Source organism: Schistocerca piceifrons, chromosome 3, assembly GCF_021461385.2.
Source record: "Schistocerca piceifrons isolate TAMUIC-IGC-003096 chromosome 3, iqSchPice1.1, whole genome shotgun sequence".
NCBI classification, from domain to species: Eukaryota; Metazoa; Arthropoda; class Insecta; order Orthoptera; family Acrididae; genus Schistocerca; species Schistocerca piceifrons.
The window spans coordinates 11,385,594-11,404,551 of NC_060140.1; the positions used below are offsets into that span (position 1 = coordinate 11,385,594).

Sequence of the window (18,958 nt, forward strand, 5' to 3'; positions counted from 1 at the left end):
AGATGTAAGAATCCATCATGCAGGACTGTCCGGCTCCATGCTGCGGTGCAACAGACAAGTGCTTAGCACAGTCAGCCCAAGCTGCCCACCACAGTCTACCCAGGCCTAATGCCACGCTGCCATTAGGCAAGGAAATTCAACCTCATCTGCCTCCTCTATCGTGGTTGCACAAGGTCACATCATGATTATGATGTCCCGATGCCACCTCGACACCGGGCATCGCCACTGCATTGCTGCCCAATCAACTGTCAATGAACAATTTAATTGTAACAATCAAAATAATCAATTCCTGACAATATACTGTAATTGTATAGCTAAAAAATCCATTCACCAAGCAACGATTTGTGTCTTCCTTTATCATCCCATCTGTTAAGTCTCCCCTGACCTTGCATTCTGGGTGACTTTTCAGAACCCCACCCCTTTCCCTAGACGTCTCAAGTTCCCTTCCCTTAGCCCCTCTCCCTACCCATTCAATCTTTATGCTGGAAGGAGGGGCCACTGGCTTCAAAAGCTTGCATAAGTAAAACCTTTCTCCTGCCATCACTTGGTGACTGGATTTTTTTATCTATCCAATTACTACATATTAAATGTGCAAGCTTCACTTGTAGGGGGAAATGCCTCTGGACCAATGCTGCCACTGACATCATCGAGGTCTGTGATCAAATTTTGTGTGTGTGTGTGTGTGTGTGTGTGTGTGTGTGTGTGTGTGTGTGTGTGTGAGTGTCTAGTTTAAAGCAATTCCCTCAACCACGTCACAGAGGCAACTAGAGATGGATCCAACATATTGCAAACACGGGTGGAGCAACTCCGTGTGAAAAATGATGATCTGCAAAGGCACCTTAGTGAGGCATTAGTAAATGTGATGCTGCGAAACAGCACTGTGCCTGGAGCTAGCCTAACTTCCCTATTTCTGTGTTCCCATAGGCGGTTCTAAACTACGTGTAAACGTTGACACAGTAGTACAAAATGTAATGGATACAGGGAAACTGTCCCCATCGACTGACGAAAAGTTTATAGGAGTACCAGCACGAAATTGCAAGGAGTGGCTCATGCTTATGTAGATTCAAGGAAGGGCTGAGAAATACCAAGGCATTTGACATACTTGCAGAATGCGTTGAGGATATATACAGAGATAAATACAGTCAGCTACTATAAGGACAATCTTTCCATCAAATATCAAAATTCTGGAGAGGATTTCGAGTGATTTTCTGACCGAATAAGAGTTGTGTGTTGTCGTACATATGTACTAACAGAAAGTAATGAAAGGAATGAGATACCACTCAGGAAATCAGAAACTTGTTTGCAGATTCACTCATTTGCAGGATTGACCCCACAGGTACGTGACAAAGTGAAGTATACCGAGTACACTAAGTTAGGCTACACAACTCACAAAGGAGGTGCAACAATTTGTGTAATCATCCACCAGGATAAAGCCCACTTGATGTGCATTCGTTGACAAAGTGTGCTACACTCGTTGCAAATGACAAAAAGTTACACGGCTCCTTAGTGTTTGGCACCAGCATGTGCTTGTTTTAGAAAAATTAGACACGAGAGAGAAAACTGTCCATCTCTACAGCACAGGTCAGCTAACCAAGTGGGTCAACGAGGTGCTCGAAGGAATGTGAATACGCGAAATGTGAATGGGAGCAGTTCTGCCACTGCTCCTTGCTCCCCTTCTGCAAAGCCAATCCGGTAAGAGAGATAGGAATTGCTCAAGTTTGCAAGACAAATGAACAGCAGAACTTCTACCTTCCTCATCAATACAGGCATACAAATAAATGTTTTGTTTGTTAGATATACTCACTGTCAACTGTACCCCATTCTAGCTGACTTTGCAACTTCATCTGAAGAAAAGAAACAACTTCTGTCAAACTTCTTAATGTACCACAAGATTCCTACATATGATACCAAGCCAATAGCCTGGAAACCATATTGCACATCTTATCACTTGCAGCCTGCAGTAGACAAAAATGCCTCAGATTTACTAAAAGCTGGAGTAATTAAACCTTCTTTCAGTTCCTGGTTGTCACATACAGGGTGTACATAAAGTCCGGGAACACTTTCAATCATTATTTATTGCAAAAGAACTAAACATTGTACAGGTCTCATACATATTGCACTTTGAAGGGAGACTGTGAAAGTTTTTGTTTTTTACAAACATTTTATATGCGAACCATGAGAGACCCAGCACATGTCAGTATGGTAATTGATACCTTGCCATACCCATCCTAGCATGGCATCGTCGACTGTGGCAGTCGCTTCCCGTATTCTCTCCCGGACTTCTGCTGTATCACGTGGTAGAGGTGGTACATATATCAGATCTTTAATGTGTTCCCACAGAAAAGACTCACATGGAGTGAGGTCTGGTGATCAGTAAGGCCATTTCATGAAACAGCTGTCCCCTTGTGCTGCACGGCCAATCCACCAATGCAGTAGCTCCGTGTTCAGGTACCCACAAACTTCAAGATGGAAATGGGGTGAGCCCCATTCTGCTGAAACATGTCCAAGTAGGAATACCCAGTGACAGTGCTTTCGACAAAGAAGAATGACCTGTACAGTTTTTGACGTGACAAGGCACAAAAAATATTTACCTTTGGGGAATCACGCTCAAATTCAATGCATTTGTGTGGATGCTTTGAATCCCATATTTGAGATTTATGCCTGTTCACTTTCCCATTTGTCAAACTACAACATACCTCAACTCACCATGCTTGTGACTAGCACCAACTATCGGCAAATTACCAAAATACGCTGTGGCAGTTGTAATGCTATTGTAAATATAATACTGCCATTAATCTGTATATTTTAAATTTTTTGTTCCGTAATAATTTTGAAAAATTAGGTAAATACTATAACGAGAGTAAGCTTTTGTTAAGTGTAGTTTATCTCTTAAAAATAACCTCTTTGATGTAGGTGGAATAAATGTATTAAAACATATTTTGTAAATAATTATGTAATATTTCAAGTACAACTGTAATTAATTATGTCAATTTTGTATGTATGTGCTGTCATGCAATTGTAGATGGTTCATACTTAGGGTTTTTGTAAGCAGAAGTGTAAAATGAAAATGTGTAGGGATCATAGGTAGAACGGAACTCCGTTCTGTGGTGGAATGGGAAAGGTGGTGGGGCATGCGAGTGACAATTGGCGCGCAAGTGACACACACAGTCGGTAGCTGCCCCGCAAGTGGTGAACATGCTCAGACGTGTTCTACATGATTGGTGCAGTACAGCAATAAATTAATAGCTCAGAAATTTGCAATTTTATCGTCGCCAACAAGAGGAAGATAGAGCTATGTACATCAGGAGCCGTACCTGTGCAATGTTACTACGCAGCACCGCCTCACGCCACCTCCGACATCAGTAACAGGCAAAGTACTTTACTTAGAAGTGTATCACAGTATGAACCAGCCTTCTTCAATCAGTGGAATATAAGTGTTAAATGTACCTTTGTGTTTAACCATAATTTTCCAATTTCATTTACCTCAGTAGGGTCCTTACCTAAACGAATTTATTCCGAGTATTCTGATGTTTATTGAAGCTTGAATAATAGTAAATTACTGGCAATAGTTTGTTTTGGTAGTAAATTCTGAAAATCATTGTTAAATACTACAGTTTGCACATATCAGTTTAAGAACCACCGCTTTTCGTGGCCATGAGGATAAGTTTTCAATAGCATTCTTGAAAGTAAGATAACATAATTGTTTAACTGCAACAATCTTAACAGAATTTGTTCGTGTTGCTTCTCCATGTCAAAGAAAGCCAGACAAATATTGGTGTTAGTTAAATGTTAACAAATAAAAGTCCTAAAGAAATGAAATCTAGTCGTGTTAAATAATAGTTTTGGTCATATGAATAATAGCTATAAGTTTAATATTTTTTTGTATCCTTGTTGAAACATGTGTGTGTTTTCTTTAAATAATTACTGAAGTATAGTGGTAAATTCCATAAGTAACAGAAAGTGGGATTAATAGTACTTACTGCCAAATGACTCAAGTAAATGGAAATTAAGTGGTTGTCTTTCAGTTACATAGTAAGTGAAAGCAGTTATTTATTCAGTGTCGAAAATTGACTTCATCTTTTTGTGTGGACACTGTGCCCGATTTGGGCTGGCGGCTGTTTTATTAAGCGAAACAGTTTATTGTTATAACAGGCTTTGTCTGATAAAAGGTTTCCAAAAGTAATTATTCTCACTGCTTTTCCCACAAACTGTATGATTCAGAGAAAAATAGTTTGATAATTTACCATTAGGTTGAACACGGTTAAAAACAGTCTCCGAGAGTCGATGGTTTAAAGTGTGCCTGTCACTACTTACTACACAGTTCTGACATTCCGAATCGCGGATCTTCCATCTTTACAGTGATAGAACTTAAACGTTCTGGTACCATATTGACGAGAACGCGAAAGAACCGTTGCACGGTACACATGAAAATAGAGCTTTCAGGGTTTCTCTTCAAAATGACATACGTATGATATCTGTACAATGTTTTGTTCTTGTGCAGGGTGTATACGCGGACAAGGAAAAAAAATTCCCGGATTTTTCACGGATTAAAAATACACTTTCTCCCAGGTGAAAACAAGCTTTCTCCATGTTAAGTGACAGTATATTTTCCCTTATCAATCCTTTGAATGGTTATGGTTTTATACATGGGCATAGAATTTCCTGGCACAGTAGAAAACGAAACTCAGGGAAAAAGAAAAGATTTGGAAATATCTTTCATGTGCAGCAACATGCATGCTGTGTATTTTCGTATTGCAAAAGTATACATTGGAATTCCACTTAACACCACATGTTACTTTCCAAATCACTGAAATCAAGATTGCGATGCACTTTTGTAAGCCAGTCATAGCTCATGTCACGTGATCTCGCCAGCAGATATTCAGAGCATAGGACACGTGATGTAGCCAGCCAGCAGCAACATCACTGTTAAGTAGCATGAACACACAAACAGGGAAAGTTAATAGTTTAAATTAATATATATGGTGTTGCTACAAGAAAAGCAAAGCTGTCAAATATAATATTGGTCTCTAAGGTTAATATGCTGTAAGAGAAGTTAAGCTTTCGCATATAATGTTGATCTTTTTTGTGTGTGTTGCACTTTAATTTAATAAATTCATGGCACATTCTTGCACATAGTTCAACTTACGTAGAAGGATATTTACTTTGAAAGTAATGCTTTTGAAACCACTAGTCGCAATACTCTCCCGCGACCTGTCAGAAATAGGTTTGTTTCAGCAGTTGCCAGACAGCGCAAATAACAGGCGACACAGCTATCAAAACATAGGAAGCCCGTATGTGCGTATGTGTTAAACACTGAAAGATCTAAAGTGCACACTCATATGTCCAGATTTCCAATGAAGTAGACCTCAACCTGATACTAAGCTTTTCAGTGTGGCTTTCGCGATGTAAATTTTCTTGGAGCACCAGTATTGTATTATATCATATTTGGTTCTTAATTATGGCATAATGCCATATGTGCTAAGGGGGGGGGGGGGGGGGGAGGGGTTGGAGGAGGGAGAGGGGGGGGGGGGGGGGAATGCAGCGAACAGTTGAAACCAGCCAGCACTGTGGAATTAAACGTTTTGTTTCAAATACATTGTCTGCCACTGCAGAAAAGGTTAATAAAAGCCAAATTTCTTTAGCAAACAGACAAAAATAACTTCATTGTTCCACAAGGTGATTAATGCTTGACTGTCAGAAAGGTAGAAATAAAATAAAATCTGAAACTAATGCCATATTTTAGCCTTCCATAATTATGTGAATGTATTTTAATTCACTTGATAGCTCCCGGCCACAGACATCCGTTTTGTTTCGATTTGACGTGAGAGTACATGAAGGCGAAACAGCAAAATCACTAAATGTAGACACGGATCAAGTGGAGACTACCCACTACAACTCTACTCTGACTGCTCTGCGCATCAGCCCCATATCTACGATATTTGCGTACCGGATCAATACTAAAAAAATCGAATTTTCATAAATATGTTCATCTTGTAGCGCACATCTTTCTGAAAAGTCTGAAGCATAAAACATGTGTGTTCGAGGAAATGTAAGACATATTATTTGGTCTTAAGTACGCCAAAGTGCAGTGCCATTCCTCTTGTCAAATCATTCTTCTAACGCATGTCACTGTATTTCGCTCTGTGGAATTGAAACGTGTATATTTTGTAATGGATGCCATCAAACTATATTCAGGACAGTGGAAATTGAAATGTCCTGTGGGGCCTCGCCTGTTCTCAGTCAACCAGTTAGACAGCCTGCCCCTTTTCAAAAAACAAAATCTCACAATTAATAGCGGATGGGATTTTTTGTAATCAGGAGAACAAGAACTCTTCAGAAAATCTGAACTATTTATTGCCTATTGGCTAATAACTTGCTGTTTTGTGCGACATAAAATTAAATATAGGATACATAAAACCAATAAAGACAAGAGATAATCAAGAAATTATGGATTTCTTCAATCCTTAGCTCCTAGCATTTTTTTCTCTCTAATCTCACTACAGCTTTACATGGTGTGCTTTCCTTTCTGGGAAAGGATCTACGGTATTACCTCATCAAAGTTCGTGAAACGTTTTGCTACATGAAAAATCAAAATGTCATTATCTAATACTGAAAAAGCTGTTAACAGAAATAATACCCAAGACTGGTGTGGTTTCTCGATCTGATTACATCTATTTTGTCGCTGTCTGCTAGATAAAACAAAATAGGCCTTTTAATATGTCAGCAGTTTTGTAACACACACCAAATAAACAAGACTGTCTTGGCACCAATGGACATTTTTATAACACTACAGAATATAATTCATGAAGTACCAATATCAAATGCCTATTAGGCCTACTACAAACAAAAAAACATAATGTTAGGAAATAGTTTCACTTTCATTCATATGCACCAGTTTCTCAAGCATGAGACCGAAAAGTAGAATTACGAAATTTTTATATAAATTTGGGATTGTCTTACTCTCCCATAATTTGTCCCCGTTTCCTCTCCTTCCTCGTTCCACAAACAATCTTGTCACCACCAATTCTGTAGCTATTCGTGCCATTGTCAAAATTTGTTTGCTGATTAACTTCACTAACCCTGCCAGAATCACACGTTAGGTTATCCCGCAATTATTTTCCTGTTAGGCGTTTTACGTTTTTGTGCAACACGTTTTCCATGTTACTTCCAGAATAGAGCTTTAGTGACTGCTAGACGAGAACTGTGCTACTGGTCCTTACTAGTGTAGCGATATGGCCAAACATTTTCTGTCAAAATTTCAGTTCCTTTGATACACAGAGAAAATAATACATAATCTTTCTCACCTGCTATTCCTGACAGTTGTTTATTTCCACTCCGGTAGTCTGAATCTATGGATTTCGCTAGTAATTATAACAACACTGATCTTTCACAAACCCAATCAACCACATAATCAGACAGCAATTGGCATTCATCCGTTTGGCTTTAGTCCGCTCAGATCGTATAGCCCTGTCCCATCTACGGGAAGTTTATTTCTAGATGCGATGAGACATCACATACACTATGCATGCATTCAAAAATCTACTTATGATTCAGTCAGAAATCAACTTAAAATGTGTTCAAAAATGTTCAAAATCCAATAGGGATGCGTTTCAAAATCATATGAATAATCAATAGACAAATATGAATTTGGCGCCCCCTTTCCCCGGTAGCTTCTAGCTGCTTGATGCGACTGCTTGCACAGCCAACATCCACATTCCTGTAGCCAGAATTAGGAGAATCTACTACTCAAAAGCAACTCAACTGCGCATGCGCATGAGCCCGCTCGTAACTGCTAAAACGAATCTAATGTAGACAGTTGTGACTTCGCACTCATCGGAGGCAATTTGTTGTTATGAAGCATTGCATAGTCTTCCTAAAGCCTTTGACAAATTTTGCATTTGGCAGACACTTGCACGAGCACTGTGTGTCGTCGTTGTATATGGCGCATTTCCTTTGCAATTTAAGTAATTTTCGTTCTTTTTCTCTCGTTTATCTTTTATTGTCGAAGTATTATTCTGCAGTAGTGGGGTACAGTAATATCCTTTGTTAGAGTATCGGTTCTTACCAGTCAAAATTACAAAAAATTAACTGAAAACAATGAAAAATACCTAGAATTCTAAAAAAAACCGGTTGTCCCGGGTCGTATACACCTTGTTTATGTACGCTCGTTACAGTGGCAGTCCCCAACAAAACCAGTTACAGAGGAAAAGCTTGCAGCATTTTTTGCAAGGATTGATGATATTTTCAATCATCTTGTCAAACGCAAATTCTTCACCATGCTCCAGCTACTATCAGATTCATGTAGCTATTAAAGATGGAGAAAAAGACAGCTTTTGTTGTACCCTGTGGGCATTATGAATATCAAAGAAAGCCCTTCCCGCACCCCCTCCCCCCCAAACATCCGCCTCTCCCCCTCCACAAAATTTTAACATTTTGCTGATTTACTTTTAGGAGGTTTAAAGCCAACCATGTGACTAGTATACCTGGATAACACAGTTGTCTTTTCAAATTCAGTGAGAGAACATGCAAAGTAACTAAAAAACATACTAACCCATTTTAGTGATGCTAATATAAATTTGAAATTCAAAAACTGCGATTTTGCACTATCATAATTGCACTATCCAGGCCATATAATTTTAGCAGATGGTCAAGACCAGAACCACAATTAAAAAATGCAGTGAATGATTTTCCAGCATCGAGGAACATTAAAGAATTGCAACTGATTTCTCAGGTTAATAAATTACTATCGCCGTTTTGTGGAGAACTATCCGGTCACCACAAAATGGCTTGCAAAATTACTAACGAAGGGAGTTGCTCCTGTCTGGACAATGGATAGCAGGAGGGCCATGTTAAAACTGAAAGACATTCTTAACAAGTACACCTGTCTTGGGTTATCGGCATTTTGCTCTACCTTTAATCTTGTTGTGTGATGCTAGCAATGTCTCAGCTGGTTGTATTTTGAATCAGATACAAAATGGTGAAGAAAAACCAATTGGTTATGCTTCACGTCAGCTGTAGCAGCTGTGCAAAATTACACCACCACACAAAATGAACTTCTGATTCTTGTTTTTGGCACCCATTACTGTCAGTGTCACCTATAGGCATGACAGTTCACAGTAATTGCAGATCGTGTTGCTTTACAGTGCCTTTTGAGTTTAAAGGATCCCAGCAGTGGACTTGTTAGATTGGCCTTAAAACTCTGTGAATATGACTACATAACCAGACTTAAGCCTGGAAAGTTAAATCAGAATCCAGGTGCCTTGAGTACAAAAATTAAGATCCTGCAAGTAGATGATGTGCTTACTGAGGAATTAAAGAAGGCACAAGAATCCCAAGACTACTGGCAAGTATATACTGCGACAAAGTCATGAGTGTATACAGACACATCGTAATGGGGAAAGTGCCACAAATAAATTAGGATATTATGTTCAAAATTGTCTTTTTGCAGAGAGTGCAAGAACAAAAACCAAATGTACCTCTTCAAACTACATCTGAGGTAGCTGGACCTTTCAAAGTCTTAGCACTCTATATTGCAGGACCATTTGCCTTAACAGTAAAAAGTAACATACATTTTATCTGTCGCTGACCGTTTCTCTCATCATCTTATTGTGTGACCCACTGCAGACATGGCCACTGAGATGGTTGTGAGAGCACTGGTAACTTATTTTGCACTATAATCTAGAAGTACAGAGGCCATTATAGCAGACTGAGGGACAAACGTTATGGCCAATCTTATCATACAGTTATCTTGACTGTTTAAAATAAAGAAGTTCAGAGCTACGTCATTTCATTCTAAGAGTAATAGCAGGGTTGAACACATTCATAAAACAGTACCTAGAATCTTATCTTATAACATGATTAGCTTCCCCTCAGACTGGGATTGTCTATTACCATATGTGATTTCGTCATACAACACCAGAATACATGAAACCACAGTGTCGATTCCCTTTGAGGTTGTTTATCACCACAAAATCCATTCATGTTTCAAGACTTATAAGCTGTCACCCGAAATGAATTCCAGCAAAGTGAAGTACCTGGCTAAAAGATTAACATTTATTTTGAAGAGAATTCAGCAGAACAATGCAGCTGAACATGGAGACAGCTCCATAGTTGAAAGGATGCTAGGATGCTGATATACCCATTATGAGATCATGGGATGTTATGACAAACTGCCATGAAATTGGGCAGAACTAAGAAATTTACATGACCATGCACTAGACCATTACAGATTGTTCAGCAGAACAATGCAGCTGAACATGGAGACAGCTCCATAGTTGAAAGGATGCTACGATGCTGATATACCCATAAGGAGATCATGGGATGTTATGACAAACTGCCATGAAATTGGGCAGAACTAAGAAATTTACATGACCCTGCACTAGACCATTATAGATACTGTATTTCACATTGCCTGTCAACGTTGAATTACAAATCAGAAGATTATAGCTCAGTTTGATCGCTTGACCAAGTATAAAGATATACCTATAGCATCTACTGTAGTGGATCCAGCAAATCTCAGAAATGTTTAGAACAGATTTTGGTATAATTTACATTCTGTTACCCCATCAATTTACAGTCTAGGGATGATGCTGTACCCTGTTTACATAGAAAACATCAACCCAGTCACATATGTTGTCTGACACCCATATCACCATACTTTTGATAATAAACATTGGTGCAGTATTAAGTCAAATTGTTTTTATAAATCAGGAAATATTCCATCTACCTTATTCCCTCAATCTTTGTCTTTGAGGATGGTATGTGGAGTAAAACAAAGAAATAAATACAAAAAAGTGTAGGGGGGTGTTGTGTGATGGAGGTTTTCAGAATTCGTGCTTGTTGGTTTGGAGGAGGTCATTCTGCTTGAAATAACTGTAAATATTTGTAGAGGTGTTATACCTCAACAGCATCTGAGTGATGGTCCATAGGTTCAAGCGATTGCCACAGTATATCTCTTTTTTATTTTTAAAACCAGTTTTAATATAATATTTGAGTTTCCTTTAATACCTGTAGTATTTTTAATTTTCTTATTTGCTACAAAGGCTACACTTGTATTTATTTCCACTGTTTTCATCTGTAATAAAACATACGGCCTGATTTTAATTCCATTTGGTCTGGATTTTTTCAACGCTTCTGATAACCTTTCTACATATTATTTGGTCTTAATTAACTCCTCTTGCAACTCCACCAACGTAGATCGTGATCCCAGAGTTCTGCAGTTTATTGTCACTGTTTAAGAAGTTGTAGAAACATTTGTGTTTCTAAGGCCCAAGTGATCAAATGCAGAAGTAGCTGTATGTGCCCTGTTGTCTGAGGCTATTGCCCGAGTTTCCTAAGTACAATTTTATATATTCAGCATTACCCATTCTGTATAAGAGTACAACTCTTGATTCTTTAGATACTTTGGAAAGTTGAGGCGAAATTGACGTAAGATAGCACTTATACTGTGCATGCTTTTAGTGATGACATAGCATAACGCTCAAATCTTAACGACATTTTTTCCATTTATGGACTTCTTTTTTACTTTCTGCTCTGTTGTGGTTAATATAAAATTAGTACCAGACCTAAAATTTTGACAGAGTTAAGTCTCTTCTTGGAAAGTTTTGTGTTGAAACTTCAATGCAAGCGAGAAAAAGTTTATTTTCTACCAGTTATAAATTTTCTCTAGATTATTTATTAATGTACCATAAACCTTGTTATAATGTTGTATTTTTTATCTTATCTTGTGTCCTGTCTTACATTTGTAACTTATTTTACATTTATACTCACCTACTTCATTGTGTGCAGTAGTCTGTTACAATATCTTACTTATTGATAGTAGTAGTTCCTTTTACCCTATTACTAATTGTTTCACCTCTCCATTCATTTGTTATTTCAAAATAACTTCTTTCTTTTATAATCCCATGTTAAGGGTTTCAGAGTCTTACATGCTTACAGATTTGTTTTGTTACATTACTGATTAACAGAAAATTACTTCTGAAATGTTCACTTTCTATACAGAATGATTCATATTTTGTGTACATGGTTTGAGTTACACTAAAACAAACAGAGTAGTGTCAGAAATTTGACCCCATGTTACTTCTACAGTAATTGAAAAAAGGTAGCTGAAATATCTCATGTATAAAATTTACTCTGTGAGCTATTGATTGATACTGTTTTTGGAGATAGCAATATTATGTAGATCAAAATATGGAGTGACATATGTACCAGGCACATCAATGCTGCCCCTAATGCATTGTGTGCGTGCTGTGGTGCCAGTGATGAAACTGAAGTAGTGAGGCATGCCATTATTGAGAAATAGCATCTCATATGAAATGGCAGTCAATTAGATACATTGTCATGATGGTTTTTCACTCTAATAGGCAACCTGATAAGAAAACTATGAATAATTATGCTGGAAAAATCAAAATGGTTATTATACAGGGTGTTACAAAAAGGTACGGCCAAACTTTCAGGAAATATTCCTCACACACAAAGGAAGAAAATATGTTATGTGGACATGTGTCCGGAAATGCTTAATTTCCATGTTAGGGCTCATTTTATTACTTCTCTTCAAATCACATTAATCATGGAATGGAAACACACAGCAACAGAACGTACCAGCGTGACTTCAAACACTGTGTTACAGGAAATGTTCAAAATGTCCTCCATTAGCGTGAAAGCGAGGCGACACAGAACTGTCTGATATTGCAGTCAATATTTGTTGATAATGTCTGCTCTTGGCACTTATGTGAGTCTGTATTTGGGGTTACAAAATCAAGTCTCTTTAGCAAGCAAGCTTAGATTCAAATTATTACTATCAGCTAGTTGCATTGATCAGTGGTTGCCACCTAAGTTGATCATTAACAGATACTAGGTGGTCAATTCACATTTCAAAATGAATTGATATCATTGATTGGCATAGCACATATACAATGAATTAATTAATTCCTTCGAATGACACAGGCTTCAGTTAACGCAGCATGATGTTTTGTCTGTTGAAAATTATTTCCTTTAATATTAACACTCTAAGCGCCAAGCCCGTAAAATTTACGGGCCTGGGATCGCGCGAAAATCACCAAGCCCGTAAAATTTACGGGCCGCTACATTTAATTTCATTCAAAACACTGCAACGTTATTTCTACGGGTTTGGCCAGCGCTATACGTTTTTCAGATGTTTATTAACAAAATGCGTCCATAGATGTCACGGCAGCGCTGTAATTCATGTTAAAACTTATCTTTGCGTTCTCAGTCTGTATATCATTCAGTTGTTTGTCATCATGTTTCGGCGCGGTTTATCAGACGCAGAAATTGCGGATTTGATCAATCATAGCGACACTCTGGATAATGTAGAGAGTGATTCAGACGATTCTGAATGCAATGGTGTGTTTGAAGGTACGTATTTCCGAATTTTCCACGTAATTGTGCAGTACGCACATATCTGTTGAACATGTGTAAACGATGTATGTAGTTACACATAATGTGATATTCTTTTTAGAAGACGAGATTGATGACAGTTTGTCTTCAGATGAAGACGAGAATGATGTTGAAGGTGTTGCTTCAAATCCAGCAGCTGTGCCGTATCCGAAAGACAGTGAGTGGACTGCAGTTGACACCTACCGACCTCTGCCTGTCAACACGACACCCAGGCAGATACTAGTGGATATTGATGAGTCGAGTTCTGTACTGGATTGCAGTAAAGTGTTCCTTACTGACAGTGACGTAAATGAACTCAAGAGACAGACAAATTTGTATGCATCACAGACAATACAGAAGAAAAGAAGAGGAAATAATCTGAAGCCCCATTCAGTTTTGAGTTCGTGGAAGCCAGTGACTATAAGTGAGATGAGGCGTTTCTTGGGTATTATTTTCCACATGTGTGTTTCGAAAAAGCCCAAAATTGCGGACCATTGGAGCACTAATCCTGTTCTTAGTTGTAACTTTTGTCCCCATGTCATGAGCCGTTTGCGTTTCACTCAGATACTGTCATGCTTGCATCTTGTTGACAATTCAAATCAGAAAAAACCAGGCGAAGATGGATTTCATCCACTTTACAAAGTTTTGCCATATTATAATAATTTGAAGGAGCGATGTATCCAGGCATATCGTCCCTCAGAAAAAGTGACAATTGATGAAGGAATTTGCCCATTTCGAGGTCGTGTGAGTTTCCGTGTTTACATGCAAAATAAGCCTCATAAGTATGGACTGAAAGTATATGCTGTTGCTGAAGCCAGTAGTGGCTATGTTGTAAATTTTGAAGTTTATGCTGGTAAGCATATTGTTGACAATTCTTCGTCTGCGGTTATTTTGCGATTGTTGTCTGACAGCAGCTTGCTGAACAAAGGCCACACTGTGTATTTAGATCGATTTTATTCCAGTCCAGAGCTATTTCAGCAACTGGCAGAGAAAGGCACTGGAGCTGTTGGTACTGTGAACAAATCCAGGAAAGGATTGCCTAAAGATTTAGTATCTGCTACGCTGAAAAAGGGCGAAATGTCTTTTCGGCGTAAAGATAATGTATTGGCAATGAAGTGGAAAGATAAGAGAGATGTGTATACATTGTCTACAAGGCATCAAGCAACATTTGGTACGCATACTAAGAGAAATGGGTCTGTAGTATTGAAACCACTTCAGGTACTTGATTACAACCTCAATAAAATTGGAGTGGATATTGGAGACCAACGCCTGCAGTACAATCCGTTCCAGCACAGAACTGTGAAATGGTGGCGAAAATTATATTTCCATTTGCTGCTTATGGGAGTATCAAATGCATTTTGGCTGTACAATGCAGTGCACAGGAAGAAAATTACAATAACAGACTTTATAACAGTGCTTGCAGTTCAGCTTGTTGAAGACGACACACTTGAATTCATTCCAAGAAATGAAGGAACTGTAGGTCGGCTAACAAAGAGACATTTTTTGCAGCACATACCTGCAACTACTAAGAAGTATGCTGCTCGTGTGTGTCACGTGTGCAGTTCCAGGAGCAAGAAACAGAGTGGCAAGGCTTCTCGCAAAGAGACACGATACGAATGTGAACAGTGTGGCGTTGCACTCTGCCTGGAACCTTGCTTTAAAATTTTCCACACTAAAAAACAATATGATTCTGTGTGAAATTTATATGTAATACTGTATACTATCAGAAACATGTAATGTAGTGCCACAATTTTGGTTAAAAATAAATCACAATTGTATTCCCTTATTCGTATGACTTTTTCTAAATTCTTAAAACATCTAAGTGATTTCTATAACTGTACCTTAAAGCTGTGCATTGTAAAGTAGTTTCTTTCACTCAGAATTAAAGTAGAAATGTGCAGCTTCAAGATGGTACCAAATTTGCCACAATCCAAACAGTAGATTTGATGCAGTAATTTTTTTAATATTGGTAAAATTGCCCGGTTTCTAGGGACGGGTGCATAAAATAGGCCTGGTACAGAGAGTGTTAATGTGGAATACTACTACATCATCATCATCATCTTTATTGTTATTCTTATTGTCCAGGGATAAGCCATACTTGGTTCACTTCTTGTGATGCTTGGTTCGAAATCGTAGGACACTACAGTTTTTCCTTAACTTAGTTTTTAATAACACAGTTTTTTTTTTTTAATATGATTCACTACTATGAATGGACACACTTGTTTTTGGGCATGATGCAGTATGAAACTGACCAACTGAGCTATATACAAAATGACAATTTCAGGGCCTACCCTCCAAATAAATTTCTTGGCCAACCACTGTCTCATCTGTCCATAGTCCTTTAACTGTTGTTGTTGAGTACTGTCTTCATGTTCTGCTGGTCACCAGGTACTCTTGACGAGTTTAAGCACAGGTTGTGGGTTTTCCTTGAGCGCTATTGATGAGTTAACTTAAGCCATCCTGCTGCCCCCTGACCACTAATGACAAGTATAAATGTGCAACTTCACAGGCAGCTGTGTACTGTTCATGAATTTAAGTGCACAATAGAGCTTTGAACCTATTTTTTAGCGGTTTCTCACAGTTCTGGCTACTAAGTTGGTAGTAGTAGTAGTACTGTGTCTACTACGATATTATTTCACTGCATTCAATTTTACTTCATCTTACTGTTCATCAAGATTAGAATAAAAATGTTTGGGATTACGGAAATGTCCAATTCCACCCGTATGCTTTGACCAATGACGTCACCAATATGGCGGACACGACCATTCACAATGTCTCCAATATGGCGCCTATGAGGTCATTGTGTAAACACGATTACAAAATCCATAAATATAATCAAACTCACGGGACCAGTGCGGGAAATTGGGGGTTTTTGGGTGGGGACAAACTAGACAGACACACACACACACACACACACACACACACACACACACACACACACACACACACACACACACAACAACAACAACATAAAACCAATCAAAATTTCCCCAATTCCACTACATTCACAATATTCACAGGAATCTGTCACTTCCCTTCATCTACATAGCTCAACCACAATTACCGATACCACAAAAGAAAAATTGACATCTAGAAAAATTGCAACACTGTGACTACACATACCATCAAAAATGGGAATCGGACACTTCACTTGACCTATATAGGTCAACAGCAGCTCACAATACCAAAACACGTAGCTACGACGAGTCATTGAGTTGGACACTTCCCTTGACCTATATAACTCAAATACAACTGACAATACCAAAAAAATTGAAATAAAGTACTTCCCATAAGATACATAAATCAACTACAAGTGCTGATAACCAACCACCAACACATGCAGTAAATAACACTGACCCAACAACACACAAATACCCCACCAATCATCATAACATGCAAACAATAGATCCAAAAAAATGGCTACTTACCACAAAAAAGTTCCAGCGCTACACACTAGGTCAGCAACCCCAATCCCCCCACCTCCGCCAAACAAACAAACAAAAACACATCCAAAACAAACCAGCCCCCCCCCCCCTCCCGCAACCTTAACCCAATTTAACTTAGAAGACATATCCATACCAAACAAAAGAAGCCACAAATTAAATTAAATGACTCACCACTCAACAAACAGCAAATGACACCACAATAACATAAACACAACACAAACTTAATTCTTAACTCACTGAAACCGATTTCTGTTCTTCTATAACAGTCATGACCAATAAATGCACACTTCAAGCAGTGAACCCAATACACCACATAATACACGGACCATACACACACCACTTGAGGACACCTCCAACTGCAACAAGACGACAGCTACAAACACAACACACTCATAAACTAAACTCCGCACCGTCATGACGTCACACACCACAACATGCTTACGTCACGGATCAAAGCCGACGGGTTGGATTGGATGCCTCTGTTGATCCAAATGTTTTTATCTTCAGCCCTTCTATTGAATATGTTGTTGTTGTTATTCCCTTCTATTGAGGATGAAATTATGAAGATATGAAGCATGACAGTGGGGATGAATTATTCGATGTTGATACAAGTGGTAACTTCTCCACAGATTCTGACCATGACAGTCTTGAAGTCATGTACCTCAACAAGTGTAACATGTAGTCTTGTGTCAACAAGATGTAATTGATAGTCTGTCCGAGGAAGAAAGGGTGGTGACAAATTTGACTAGAAAAAAAATCATTTTAGTCCACTTAATCACACATTTGAAGACTTGTCCTTAGGACACAGCAATCAGCCAGGGAATGATCCAAGCTCTCTGTCATTCTTCATGTGATTTTTCAGAGAAGATACTGTACTGACTAATACACAAACAGAGGGTTTGGAGTCCCTTGATGTCTCTTTTACACGTGTGAAGTGCACAGGAGTGAAAGTACCGCATACACTGCATCAGACAGACAAAAATTATAAATGATCCTCTGTTTATGGTATTGAAATATTCATAAATCAATAAAGATATTTCATACACTTGGATTTACATTTCTTTGAAGATTTTATTGCACAATTGGGCATAAAACAGATCATTTTCTTTCATTTCATGAACTGATGGTTTTAAAGTTTCCTTGAGGTGTATGAGTCTCAGCTTTATCTTTAATAATTGTAGAAGCTGAAGAAATTAATTAAAATTTCTATCACAGCCATGACTTGAACCTTTTTTCAACTTTATTCAATTGACTGTATACATACAAATAGAGCACATTAATAAGAAATGACACATTATATTTAGTTTCAGATTTTCTTTTTAAAAATTTCTCCTTTATTACATTTTTGTTGACTATCTTTTCAGTGTTGGGAGTTCATTTTGGTTTTACATTTAGGATATTTTTCCATGTGTGTGTGTTTTTGTAATGCTTTCAGTCTTTTTATGAAGTTTTTGAGTTAGGTTTGTTGACTTCTTTCCTCATTGATGATTAATGGCAGCAAATAAACAGTTTTATGTTACTAGTGTAGGTCGGCTCAGTGACAGAGAGCTGTGACATCTCTCCCCCGCCCCCCTGCCCGCACATCCAGTACAGAAAAGGCTGCTCCAGGTACCCCATCCCCACCGCACCTCAAGGTGGCACTCTGGAGCCAGTTGACTGTGGCCAACAAAGCTTCCAGCTGCATTTGGACTGTGGCTAACTCCTCCTGCATCCGCACACAACAGACACAGTCCCTATCCATCTAGCTAATATGTGATTTACTATAAGAAACTTAAGGAAACCTACTGCCACACTAGGTTAACAACTACACTCTAGGTGGCAGAAAGGACACTCAACAATGAAAAACAATAAATATTTATGGTAGAAGCTAGATCTGGTGCTTATTTTGCTGCTAGGGCTATCAAGTGGATACTACAGGAAAAAACAGTGACCTACAGTATACTGCTAGGAGCTATATAGTGAATGTTATTTATAAATGTTAAACAGTAACCAGCGGTAAACTACACCTACTGGTTATCCCTCGCATTTACAGTGTAAACAAACGTTTACGTACACGCTAAAATGACCTAAACTATAAAAACGGCTACATTCAATGTATCGAGTCGAAATGACACAAA

At 38.4% G+C, this 18,958-nt stretch overlaps 1 protein-coding gene across 1 annotated transcript; it reads left to right on the forward strand.

Moving 5' to 3' along the window:
* The first annotated feature begins 12,309 nt into the window (after window positions 1-12,309).
* LOC124787693 (piggyBac transposable element-derived protein 4-like) lies at window positions 12,310-15,093 on the forward strand. Its single transcript, XM_047254523.1, has 3 exons — window positions 12,310-12,437; window positions 13,181-13,374; window positions 13,478-15,093. The coding sequence occupies exons 1-3, from the start codon at window positions 12,310-12,312 to the stop codon at window positions 15,091-15,093; spliced, it is 1,938 nt and encodes a 645-aa protein (XP_047110479.1).
* The last annotated feature ends 3,865 nt before the right edge of the window (window positions 15,094-18,958 follow it).

What these genes read in the sequence shown, in the direction of transcription:
- LOC124787693 (XM_047254523.1), top strand. Translation starts at nt 12,310, where the DNA reads ATGAAATGGCAGTCAATTAGATACATTGTCATGATGGTTTTTCACTCT. An exon ending in ATACAGGGTGTTACAAAAAG is followed by an intron (nt 12,438 to 13,180) that starts GTACGGCCAAAC and finishes ATGCGTCCATAG; the next exon opens with ATGTCACGGCAGCGCTGTAA. An exon ending in ATGCAATGGTGTGTTTGAAG is followed by an intron (nt 13,375 to 13,477) that starts GTACGTATTTCC and finishes TATTCTTTTTAG; the next exon opens with AAGACGAGATTGATGACAGT.